The sequence below is a fragment of the Saccopteryx bilineata genome, chromosome 3 (genome assembly GCF_036850765.1).
Source record: "Saccopteryx bilineata isolate mSacBil1 chromosome 3, mSacBil1_pri_phased_curated, whole genome shotgun sequence".
NCBI classification, from domain to species: Eukaryota; Metazoa; Chordata; class Mammalia; order Chiroptera; family Emballonuridae; genus Saccopteryx; species Saccopteryx bilineata.
The window spans coordinates 206,045,661-206,057,884 of NC_089492.1; the positions used below are offsets into that span (position 1 = coordinate 206,045,661).

The window sequence follows — 12,224 nt, forward strand, 5'->3', positions numbered from 1 at the left end:
AAAGGAAAAGCGACCATCTGTTTCTCCACCCTTCCCCCTCTCCTTCCTCTCTGTCTTTCTCTTCCTCTCCTGCAGCCAAGGCTCCATTGGAGCAAAGTTGGCCCAGGGCACTGAGGATGGCTCCATGGCCTCTGCCTCAGGCGCTAGAATGGCTCCAGCCTCAAAGGAGCAAGGCCCAGATGGGCAGAGCATTGCCCCCTGGTGGGCATGCTGGGTGGATCCCGGTCGGGCGCATGCAGGAGTCTGACTGCTTCCTGGTCTCTAACTTCGGAAAAATACAAAATAAAAAAAGAAACAAACAAACCAACTGTCACTGGGCTCATTTCCGTGAATACAGTCATAGACAACCAGCATTGAATTTTGTTTTAAATGAACCAGAGCATTCAACAAAAAGTAATAAATTGATCGTATTTATTTTAGAGAAAGGAGGAGGAACATCAATTTATTGACTTATTTATACATTCATTAGTTGTTTCTTGTATGTGCCCTGACTGGGTTGAACCTACAACTTGGCCATTGGGAGAAGGCTCTAACCAGCTGAGCTACCAGGCCAGGGGCTCAACAGAAAGGAGGAAAAGCAGGGAGTTAAAGTGAGTCTTTACATAGAGTGCCCAATGCCTTGCGTGACCACTGTATATGGGGATGTATAGACTCAGGAACCTGAGACTTTTCTGTTTCTTATTTTTCTTCCCTAAAAATTGTGTAGGATGCTTAACTTTCTAGTTCACTCTTAATTTTTTAGTAAAGGATTATTTCCGGGTTTTATTTCTGTAATCGCTTTCGGTCAGCGACCGCCTTGGAAAAGTAACCTAACACCCTTGCGCAAGCGCCCAGCCGCGTAATCACGGCGGCGCCGAGGGATTTGCACTGCGCATGAGCAAATAGAAGCACCAAAGGCGGGAAGTGTTGCGCAGGCGCGTTTGGCAGGCTCGCTGGTGGGGCGCTTAGAAGTGGCGACGTAGGCACAGATGTCATATTCCCTTAAACCGTGAGTTTTTCCGGCGCTTTGTTCCTTGGCGTGGGATGGTGAGGGATTAGAAAAGAATCCTGGATCGTGACTTCGGTCTTGTCGCAGCACAGTAGTCCCGGCACCTCCTAGGATTCCCGCTGGTCTGCGGCAGGAAAGTCGTGCGCCTGCACACTAAGTATCCCGTGCGGTCTCGGGCCTGCGGGAGGAAGGCCCTTCTCCGCCTTGCTCGCGGTCCGCGCTGCCAGAATAGCCCATTCATTCCCCTTTCCCTTCTGCCCTCCGGCGCTCGTGGCCGGTGTGGTATCAGTTCTCCACCAACTTGCATGGGACCTTGAGCGAGCTTCCTGGCGCTCCCTTCAAAGTAGTCAAACGATTTCCTCCGCCTGTCCTCTTCCTCGGGTCAGACGCTTATCCCCCAGGAAGGCCTGGCCCCAGCCCCCGTGCGCTGGAAGCCTGGTGCCAGGGCGAGGACGGTTCCGGGCACTCTGCCTCTGCATGCCCGCCACCCGGAGGCTCCCCCGGTTAGAAACTTCCCTTCGGTCCCTGCGGTATTTCTAGAAGTTGAAAGTGAAGCAAATGGAATCCTTAAAAATGGCCCACAGTTTTCCTCTAGAGATTTGAACTTATGATTCGTTTTTATGTGCTTACCCCTTTGGGGAAGTGGCATTTTGCAGTGCTTGGTTCAGTGAATGATTTAAACTTGTGTCCTTCTCCGGTATTCTAATTTTCACAGCTACTTTGCTCCCCCTGTGGACATGACCCCTTAGCTGTTTTTTGGCATCCCACTTCTGTGATGGAGGCGTCTTTGGGGATTCAGGTGGATGAACCTAAGGCTTTTTCTCCCCTGCGGGGCCGGTTGCAGTCGGAGGCCTCGTTAAAAAAACATGAGCAGAATTTTAAACTGCCAGGTATGTGTTTAATTTCAAAGATGTTCGATTATTTTAAAAAATACACACAAAACTCCCTGAGTCTAAAAGTGAGTTGTATGTATAAATCAAAGCATTTTTAGATTTAGGACTGAATTGCATTTCAGAAGGAAGATTGTAGTCCAGTCGTCATTTTCCAGGTGAAGTTGCTTCTAAATTTTCGTGATTGTCTAAGAACACCAAGTTTGTTGATACTCAAACTAGTTCTCTTCCCTTGTGTACCTATGTCTTCTCACCATGTTATATTACGCCTGGATTTAGAAATTGATATCGGAGGGATTTTCACTTAAGTATTCAAAGGCAGTGTTCAATAATAAAAGTAAAATGTTTGTAGTAGTAATAAAGCACTAAATCTCTGTATACATAAAATGTTATTTGACTCTAACCCCAGACCTTGATGTGAGAACCGTGTCACACAAATCCTCATCTTGGACACTAAAATGTACACTTGCATTCCTGCTCTAGCACAGTGCCTGGGACATAGTAGATCTTTCTTATTGTTAAATAGAGGAGTGCCAATTAACAGGTTTTTTTCCTACAAGATAGCTAAATCTTTTCTATCTTTGTCTTAACCATATTTAGTTCTTGACCAAAAGATACTAATTTTGACTATTCGTCCATATATGTATACACTACAAAATAGACTTTACCTTATCCTAGAAAAATATGACATCACATGCTTTTGATTTCTGCCTAAAACTTAATTCTCCTGTCAAAATGAGTACCCTTCCTGATGTCCCTATTTTTGGTGATAAAAGCCACTATTACCCCATTTATTTATGCTTAAAATTTTAGAGTTGTCTTCAGTTAATGCTTGTATTTGCTTCCCAACTTTATCTACTTTTTATTTTGATATGTGGCATTACTTCTTCCCATTCCCACTTCCAACATATTCACTTTGCTTTTGGATTATGACAAAGTTTCTTACCTGAACTGCCTACTTTTACCTTTTTTTTATTCGGTGTATCCTTACACTGGTTCTAGAATAATCTTAAAATGCCATTTTCGTCTATGTCAGCGGTTCTCAACCTAAAGCCATCGGAAAATACATATTTATTATACAATACATTTAGGCGACCCCTGTGTTTTGGTCGTTCGAGCCCCGCCGGGGTCACGACCCACAGGTTGAGAACTGCTGATCTAGGTTCATGGATGCTGTCCCTCTTCTCCTTCATTTTCTTGGAATTGCCTTTTTTTAATGGTCCACCTTTCCCTTGTCATTGGACACATAATACAGAAATACAGTCATTGTGTTATTTCCTTGTATTGTTTAGTACTCTGTGTATTTTGTTTCTTCAGTTATACTGTGAGCTCCTTGAAGGCAGTATCTCATAGCTCCTAATACATGTTGTGCATTAGGCAAAATGGATGAATGAATGAATGAATGAATGAATGAATCTGACTTGGTTCTAGCATTATGCTCAGGTAAAAGCTACTATTCTAATATTCTTTTGGAAATTTGGGAAATAAAGAGTGGAATGAATTTCATTTCAGATTTCTAAAGTTTTATGGCTTTTATTTAACAGCATTGAACATTATAAACAATGCCTTTGATAATTAATGACATGTTGTTTTTCATGCAGTTATTTTTTATAAACCCTGAATAAAAGCTAAGGTTATATCAAAAACATAACCAGTAAGTAGAGTAAAGCTGAGGGGATCCAGGCACATAAGTAAATCTAGTGTGATTTTCTTTCTTTTGATGGAATTACTTTTGGATAATGGGACTTTTTCTATGTTTTTATATTTTCAGAACCTGAGTGTCCAGCACATAATAGGTGCTGAAAATATTGAATGAATGAATGGTTTAATGCAAGGATATAAATAAAATACTCTGTGTAATGGGTGAATAGCATGACCTTTTGTTTTGGGGTATTTGTCATCTTTTTATAAATTTAGGTGTGATAAAATTGTACATGCTTACTAAAGAAAATTTAGAAAATATTATACTACTGTCTAAATATTGCCACTGTTATATATTCTTTTAGTCTTCCTGTGTATATAAGTATATACTTAAAAAAATTTTTTTAATTTATTTATTGATTTTAGAGAGAGACAGAAACAATCTGTTTCTGTATGTGCCCTGACCAGGAATTGAACCTGCAACCTTTGATGATCCAACCAAACTATCTGGCCATGGCAAAAAGAATTTTTTTAAATTACAGTTGACATATAGTCTGAGATCCAGGTTCAAAACTCAACAGTTGCTGGCTTGAGTGCAAGCTTGCCAGCTTGAGCATTGGGTCACCGACTTAAGCATGAGATCATAGACATCATCCCATGGTTGCTGGCTCAAGCCCGAAGGTTGCTCGCTTGAGTTGCCTCCCCCAGGTATGAGTGAGAAGCAATCAATGAATAACTAAAGTGACACACTATAAGTTGATTTTTCTTATGTCTCTCCCCTCTTCCCTCTCTCTCTCTTTCTTAGGAAAAAAAAAAAATAAGAAAAACCCCAGTGAGTCTAGTATCTGACACCATAATTCTCTATGATCTACTTTATATTCCTGTGACTACTCTTATAACTGGCAGTCTGTACTTCTTAGTCCCTTTACCTTTTTCATACAACACACAATTCTCTTCTCATCTGGCAACCATCAATTTGTTCTCTGGAGATACAGTTTAAAAAAAAACTAAATTGGGGTTATAATCAATTTATTTTTAGTCTCCATTTTTTACTTAGCAGTATATATCTTGAACATTTTGTGTGTAATTAAATATTCTACCGCTTGATGTAAGATGCTTAATGTTGCACTGCATAGTGTGCTATAAATTATTTAACTGCTTTTTTTTATTGAACTACTAGATTGTTTTTCTATTAAGAAAAATGCTGCAATGAACAAAATACCTGCATAGTATTGGACCAAATGTTTATTTTTTCATTCTTTCAGTGAAGTGAGTTGATAGCTGATAGTGAGGTAGCTGCTACTGTCTTTAACTTCACTGAAGCTTCTAAACTTGAACTTCTAGCCTGACCTGTGGTGACGCAATGGATGGGGTGTTGACCTGGAACACTGAGGTCATTGGTTTGATGCCCTGGGCCTGCCCAGTCAAGGCACATATGGAAGTTGATGCTTCCTGCTCCTCCCCCTTTCTCTCTCCTCTCTCTAAAATGAATAAATAAAACCTTTAAAAAAATAAAAAAAATTAACTGTAACTTCTAAACTTTAGCTTTTTTTTTTTTAATAGCTATTTCTGAATGGCCATAATGATGGTAATCATTCATTCAACAAGTGTTCCAGGGACTGTGCTGGAACTTCTATTGGTGAAACTCCTATTCCAGTGGGAGGAGGCAGACAGCAAACAAATAGATAAACCAGATACTTTTATAGTAGATTAATTTTCCAAAGACAATAAGCAGGATGGATTGAGTAATAGAGGAAGTGCTAATTAAGTAGGATGTCAGAGAAGACTGACAGTTGAGCCAGCCAGATGAAGTTATAAGGAAAGAGGATTTTAAGCAAAGAACAAAACAAGAGCAAAAGCCCTAAAGAAATAATGTTAATAACAACTACAACAATAAGAGTCACCATGATCATTTATTTAATATTTATGATGTGCCAGGCATTGTGTTAAAAGCTTTTCTACCATGTTATTTTATCGCTTTATATTCATTTTGAAATATCCCCTAATTTCTGTGAGCAGTATATTTAATCTTCACAATATCTCAATGGCATTGGTACTGTTATTCCCTTTTTTATAGATGGGTAATCTAAGGCTCACAGAAAGCTATGTGCTCAAGAAAGTTCGGACAGGCTAGTAATAAGTGGGGCCAGGATTTTAACTTAGGCCTCCCATCTCCAAAACTGGTACTCTGAATTACCATTATATTGTATTGAAATGATGAAGCTTCTCCAGTCCACCTTATAAAGTAGACAGGAAGGATGAGGGTAAAGTAAGTTTTAATATTTCCTTAATGGGCGGATATAGTGGAAAGAATACTGAACTAACCTTATTTATTCTCCAGCTTGTAATGTTCTTCCTCCCCCTCAAATTAGCCACTTGTCATCTTCCTTCTTAAAAACTGTATGACTTTCAGTTTTTCCACCCCACCCTACTCTCCCCTCACAATAATCTATGCCTTTTACCTTTTCTGTGTCTTTGCATACATAGTTCTTTCTTCCTAAAATGCCTTCTTCCACTTTTTCTACTTGGTGAATGCTTCAAAATACAGCTTAAGCTTCCTGGCACCTTCAGAAGTATTCATTCCCCTCCCCCCTTCTATCTAGTAATATATGCATTCCTCTATTATTAAAATTCTCATCTTGTATTAAGAATGAGCTTTGAACATTTGTTTCTTCCACTAGATTAAGCTCTTAGGAAACAGAGGCTATACCAAATTTGTTCATTTTTTAAAATGTGGTCATTGCGGCCCTGGCCGGTTGGCTCAGCGGTAGAGCGTCAGCCTGCCGTGCGGGGGACCCGGGTTCGATTCCCGGCCAGGTCACATAGGAGAAGCGCCCATTTGCTTCTCCACCCCCACCCCCTCCTTCCTCTCTGTCTCTCTCTTCCCCTCCCGCAGCCAAGGCTCCATTGGAGCAAAGATGGCCCGGGCGCTGGGGATGGCTCCTTGGCCTCTGCCCCAAGCGCTAGAGTGGCTCTGGTCGCGGCAGAGCGACACCCTGGAGGGGCAGAGCATCGCCCCCTGGTGGGCAGAGCGTTGCCCCTGGTGGGTGGTGGGCGTGCCTCGTGGATCCCGGTCGGGCGCATGCGGGAGTCTGTCTGACTGTCTCTCCCCGTTTCCGGCTTCAGAAAAATACAAAAAAAAAAAAAAAATGTGGTCATTGCTGAGCATTTGTTAAATACAATGTTTATTGTGTGAATGAGTCTAGGGACTTACCAGCAATACCTCTGTGAAGTTGGGCAGATGATTTAAATTCCCTGTATAGGCTTTCTTTACCTAAAAATCATGTAATATTTTCTATTCTGCCAGTATCACAGTGCTATTGTGAAGATCTGAAAAGGTAATACATGTGAAAGTGGTTTGAAAATATCTTAAACTGTTATATTGTGTGGAGTGTTGTGATAACTTAAAAGTAGCTGATGCTTGGTCTAGATATTGAGATAAAATCTGATGACTCAATTATGTAGTTTTCTTTTGTATTCAGTAGTTTATTGCATTTTGTATTATTGCTTCTCCTTATTTTAACCCTGTATATTTTTGTAAAGAGCTTGTATTTATTTAAAGTAACAATTTGTCTGCTGTCTCAGATAGAGGATACCACTAGTAATGGGACAGTTTTCAAAAAAATATTTTTTAATATCCCAAGAGTCTTAGTAGACCTTCTTCTCTCTTAGGGTCTTATATATGCTGTGAATATAACAACACAGAAAACTTTCCCAAGCTTGTAAGATTTTGTATCCTCGGAGAAAGGAAATACGTAGTTTTCAAGAAGACTGCATTATGTCTTTGTCATGCCATCTAGTGATCATAGCTCAAATTTTTAAATTTAGCTTCTTCATTGTGTTGTACTTTAGGCAAAAACAATGTTATTGGTTTGTTATACTAATTCCAGAGTTGTAGAAATTGTGTGTGTGATTCTGGAACTTATTAGTTCTGTCTGTTCAAGAAGTAAATTCAAGTTACAGCAATTTGATGGGGTTTTAATTATTCTTAATGATTTTAAGACTTAATATATTCCTAGTTATTTGTAACTTAATCGTATCTTAGAACTTACTTGATTGAATATTTTAATTTAAGAAAGTATGAAATATACTTATTAATTGTAACTATAAGTTGTTTTTTACTTGATAGGTGTTAAAAAAGATATTGAGAAGCTTTATGAAGCTGTACCACAGCTTGGTAATGTATTTAAGATTAAGGACAAAATTGGAGAAGGTAATTTGGGGATATATTTCATTATCTTTTTAAGGCTTTTTTTCCCCCTTCTGATTTCCTTGTTTATCTTGATGTTCATTATCTCTTATTGAAAAATGTACTGCTTTTTAAAATATTAAGACCATGTTTATATTACTACTATTAGTAGTAATGGAATAGTGACAGATTTTCTTTTCACCTGAAAAGAATGATAGAATAAATAAATATTTACAGGAAAATGAAGTCCTATTTTTTTTTCTTTTTTTTTGTATTTTTCTGAAGCTGGAAACGGGGAGGCAGTCAGACAGACTCCTGCATGCGCCCAACCGGGATCCACCCGGCATGCCCACCAGGGGGCGATGCTCTGCCCCTCCTGGGCGTCGCTCTGTTGTGACCAGAGCCACTCTAGTGCCTGAGGCAGAGGCCAAGGAGCCATCCCCAGGCCCGGGCCATCTTTGCTCCAATGGAGCCTTGGCTGCGGGAGGGGAAGAGAGAGACAGAGAGGAAGGAGAGGGGAAGAGGTGGAGAAGCAGATGGGAGCTTCTCCTGTGTGCCTTGGCCGGGAATCGAACCCGGGACTTCTGTACGCCAGGCCGACGCTCTACCACTGAGCCAACCAGCCAGGGCTGAAGTCCTATTTTAATCTTTATGCTTTTATGCTGTTAAGAGTATTATATATTAAAAATACATTATTAATGATAATTACTAAAAATGAAAAATTTAAGATTCAGATGGAGAGCTTTTATAAAAGGAAGCCAAGTCTTTCCTTTTTCTCTATTGCAGTTAGGTAGAATTGTTTATAGAATTGTTTATTGAAATATACATGAAACCTAAGATAGCAAAATGATGAAAATAAAGTGGTACAATATTTACAGGATGGTTAGTGTGAACATAAATTGAAAGACTGACAATTATTTTGATTGAGTGAAGGGTGAATTTGGCAGAATGATGTGAACGGATTGAGGATAAAAGATAATAGAATTTTTTGGTGGTTATGTAGAGAACTGCCTGAATATTTAAAAACTTTCGTATATTTCATTGCTTGCTTTTCATAAGGAAAAAATGTCATAAGAGAAAAGTCTGGGTCAGTGGGGGCAAAGACATTAGAAGATGATATGATTTGGGATGTAAGAAGCAGATCTTTACATCTTTTTTCCTTGTCTTTTTGAACACTGTCTGAGTATACAAAAACTTTGTTCTGGAAAACAGTGGTGTCCTAATAAATTGATAGCTGTTTCTGAAGCAGTGAGGGAAGGAGTGTGCTCTAAGGCAGTGGTCCCCAACCCCCGGGCCATGGACTGGCACCGGTCCGCAGAGAAAGAATAAATAACTTACATTATTTTCATTTTATTTATATTTAAATCTGAACCATGTTTTATTTTTTAAAAATGACCAGATTCCCTCTGTTATATCCGTCTAAGACTCTAAGACTCACTCTTGACACTTGTCTCGGTCACGTGATACATTTATCCGTTCCACCCTAAAGGCCGGTCCGTGAAAATATTTTCTGACATTAAACCGGTCCGTGGCCCAAAAAAGGTTGGGGACCACTGCTCTAAGGCATATAGTGAGTAGTATAATTCCCTTTTGGTTATTCATGATGAACATGTTAAAGTCTCTGGAAAATTTTGTAGTAAAACAATCTATCAATTTGTTTTTACTCAGTATTTCTCAAGTTTAATTGACTACCAAATCTTTTATTTTTTTCTCTTTAGTTTAATGCTAAAATTTAAAGCCCAGGCATTTCTGTAGTTTTTTTCCCCTAAGACTGTTACCATTTCTATTGCTAACAAACCAGTATCCAAGTCTTATGAAAGTAATTTCAAATGACATTATTATAGAAGAATACTTATTAGAATGGGTCATGGCATTATGCTAACCCAGTCAAACAGATTTACTATAGAGCTTTGGTTAAATTAATATATACTGCTCACAAAAATTAGGGGCTATTTCAAAATAAAAATGAAGCTATAAAATATCCCCTAATTTTTATGAGCAGTATAGGATCCCCTAAAGAACTGAGGACAGTTAAGTTGTTATAATGGCCCTAGCCAGCTGGCTAACTGGTAGAGTGTTAGGCCAGTGTGTGGAAGTCCCGGTTTGATTCCTAGTCAGGGCACACAGGAGAAGCAGTCATCTGCTTCTCCATCCCTTTTCCCTTTCTCTCTCTCTCCTCCCCTCCCCCCCTCTCCCCATCTCCCTCCCCCTCCCACAGCCCTGGCTCTGTTGATTCAAGTCCATTTATTCCTGGTCAAGGCACACAAGAGAATCAACAGTCTGTTTCTCTACCCACCCGCCTTCTCCCTCCCCCACCTTTTTCCTCCCTCCACTTCTTTCTTCTCCTCCTGTAGCCATGGTTCGATTGCTTGGAGTGCATTGGCCCCAGGCACTGAGGATGGCTTTGGAGCCTCCACCTTAGGTGCTAAAAATAGCTCAGTTGCTAGCATGGCTCTAGATGGGCAGAGCATCAGCATCAGATTGGAGTTGCTGGTTGGAACCCAGTTGGGCTGCATGTGAGAGTCTGTCTCTCTATATCTCCCCTCCTCTCACTTGGAAAAGAAGAAAAATTTTTTAAAAAATTATTAAAAATTGAAAATAAGTTGTTTCACAGATCTGTTTGCTCTTTGTGTTCATTGTTATTAAAATATTAGTGACTGATTATGATAATTTTATGGGTTCTAGTTTTGATCTATTTTAGCATTGTTTTATTAAAATTTTTAAAAACCAAATATTGAAAAATATAATAAATTGTTTTATAGGTACTTTCAGCTCTGTTTATTTGGCCACAGCACAGTTACAAGTAGGACCTGAAGAAAAAATTGCTCTAAAACACTTAATTCCAACAAGTCATCCTGTAAGAATTGCAGCTGAACTTCAATGCCTAACAGTGGCTGGGTAAGCAATTTAAAGACATTTTATTTGAACTGGCTGTATATAATATATGCAATTTTAAGTAGCTATCAATGGAGATGGTGATAGTGTCCATTTATTCCATGCATTCTTTAATCAGGTGTTTGCAATTTGCTAGTACATTTCCTCTGATCTTGGAATGGTTAGTTAAATTTATACTAATTTTGGCAAAGCTCTACTCCCTGTTCTTTTATCACTTTTTTTCTCATCTTCCTGCCAAATCTTTAACCATGGTGTCCATGGTCTAGATATTTAAAGAACATGTGGGAACTCATATTTCACTTCACCCCTGCTATAGACAGCCTCATCTCATATTTTATTTTGAGCAACAGAATTATCTGGCTGTCTTTCTCATTGGTGTCTCTTTGCTTGGTAAGTCTTATCAGCATGCGGACATGATGTATTATCTCTCATCCCGCGTACAGCCATCCCACTTTTAGCTGCTCTGTCATTTCTTTGCTCCCTTTCACAGACACTTCTCAAAAATGATCTACATGTGTTGTTTTCACTTCCACACTTCCCTTTCATTACACAGAGTGTGGCTGCTCTTCTCTGCTCAACTGAAACTCCTTTTGGTAGTCAGCCATGACTTCTTTGTTCCAGTTTCTCTCTGTTCACGTGAACTCTAGGCAGTATTTAACATAACTGATTTGAACCATTAACTTCTGACCTCTGTTCTGCCACATGCTTCTTTTTCTCTTCCTGTTTTATGTGCCCTTTCAATTTCAGTGTCCTTTGCCAGTTCTTCCTCTACCTGACCCCTAAATGTTGGAGTTACACAGTGCTCGATCCAGGACTTCACTTCTCTAGACTCTTGCTAAACTCTAGTATCCTGTATTTCCACATGACTTAAATACATAGTTATGATTTCCATATGTATATATATATAGCCTCAGACCTTTTAACTGGGGATTTGTGTATATCCACCTGCCTGTTTGACATTTTCCACTTGGATACAGAATAAACGTTTCAAACATAATATACCAAAAACTAAATTTTAATCCATCTTCACCTACCAAAAAGAAATCATATTGTAACAACTGTTTTTCATCTACCAGTATCAACGAATGGCACACCATCTCTATTTAGTTACTCAACCTAGAAACCTAGTAATCATCCTCAGTTTCTCTGTTTTTCTTTTAAACCATATTCATCACCAAGTCCTGGCCATCTGCCTCCAAATTATATTTGAAAACTCATCCACATCTTTCTATTTTCTCAACCACTACTAGATGCCAAGCCTAGATTACTCTAGTAGCCTGCTTCTCTCCCACCCACCCCCCGTTAATCCCATGGTTGCAAAATAGCCAGAGTGATATTTAAAATATTTTATATAGCCTGACCTGTGGTGGCGCAGTGGATAAAGCATCAACCTGGAAACACTGAGGTTTCCGGTTCAAAACCCTGCCTTGCCTGGTCAAGGCACATATGGAAGTTGATGCTTCCTGCTCCTCCCCTTCTCTCTCTCTCTCTCTCTCTCCCCCCCCTCCTCTCTAAAATGAATAAATACAAATAAATAAATAAAATTAAAAAAATAAAATAAAATATTTTATATAAAAATATGTATGTATGTAATATAAATTGGATACTGTTACTTCACTTA

The 12,224-nt window shown here is 39.2% G+C and overlaps 1 protein-coding gene across 2 annotated transcripts in view; it reads left to right on the top strand.

Moving 5' to 3' along the window:
- The first annotated feature begins 880 nt into the window (after nucleotides 1-880).
- CDC7 (cell division cycle 7) overlaps nucleotides 881-12,224 on the top strand; it is a 28,066-nt gene continuing 16,722 nt past the window's right edge. The window contains exons 1-4 of one of the 2 annotated variants that reach the window (XM_066268631.1): nucleotides 881-988; nucleotides 1,704-1,878; nucleotides 7,649-7,732; nucleotides 10,471-10,606. In XM_066268631.1, the coding sequence (XP_066124728.1) occupies nucleotides 1,764-1,878; nucleotides 7,649-7,732; nucleotides 10,471-10,606 (335 nt within the window). In that variant the 5' untranslated portion in view covers nucleotides 881-988; nucleotides 1,704-1,763. The remainder of the gene's footprint in view (nucleotides 989-1,703; nucleotides 1,879-7,648; nucleotides 7,733-10,470; nucleotides 10,607-12,224) is intronic. The other variant, XM_066268632.1, reaches the window with a different exon arrangement.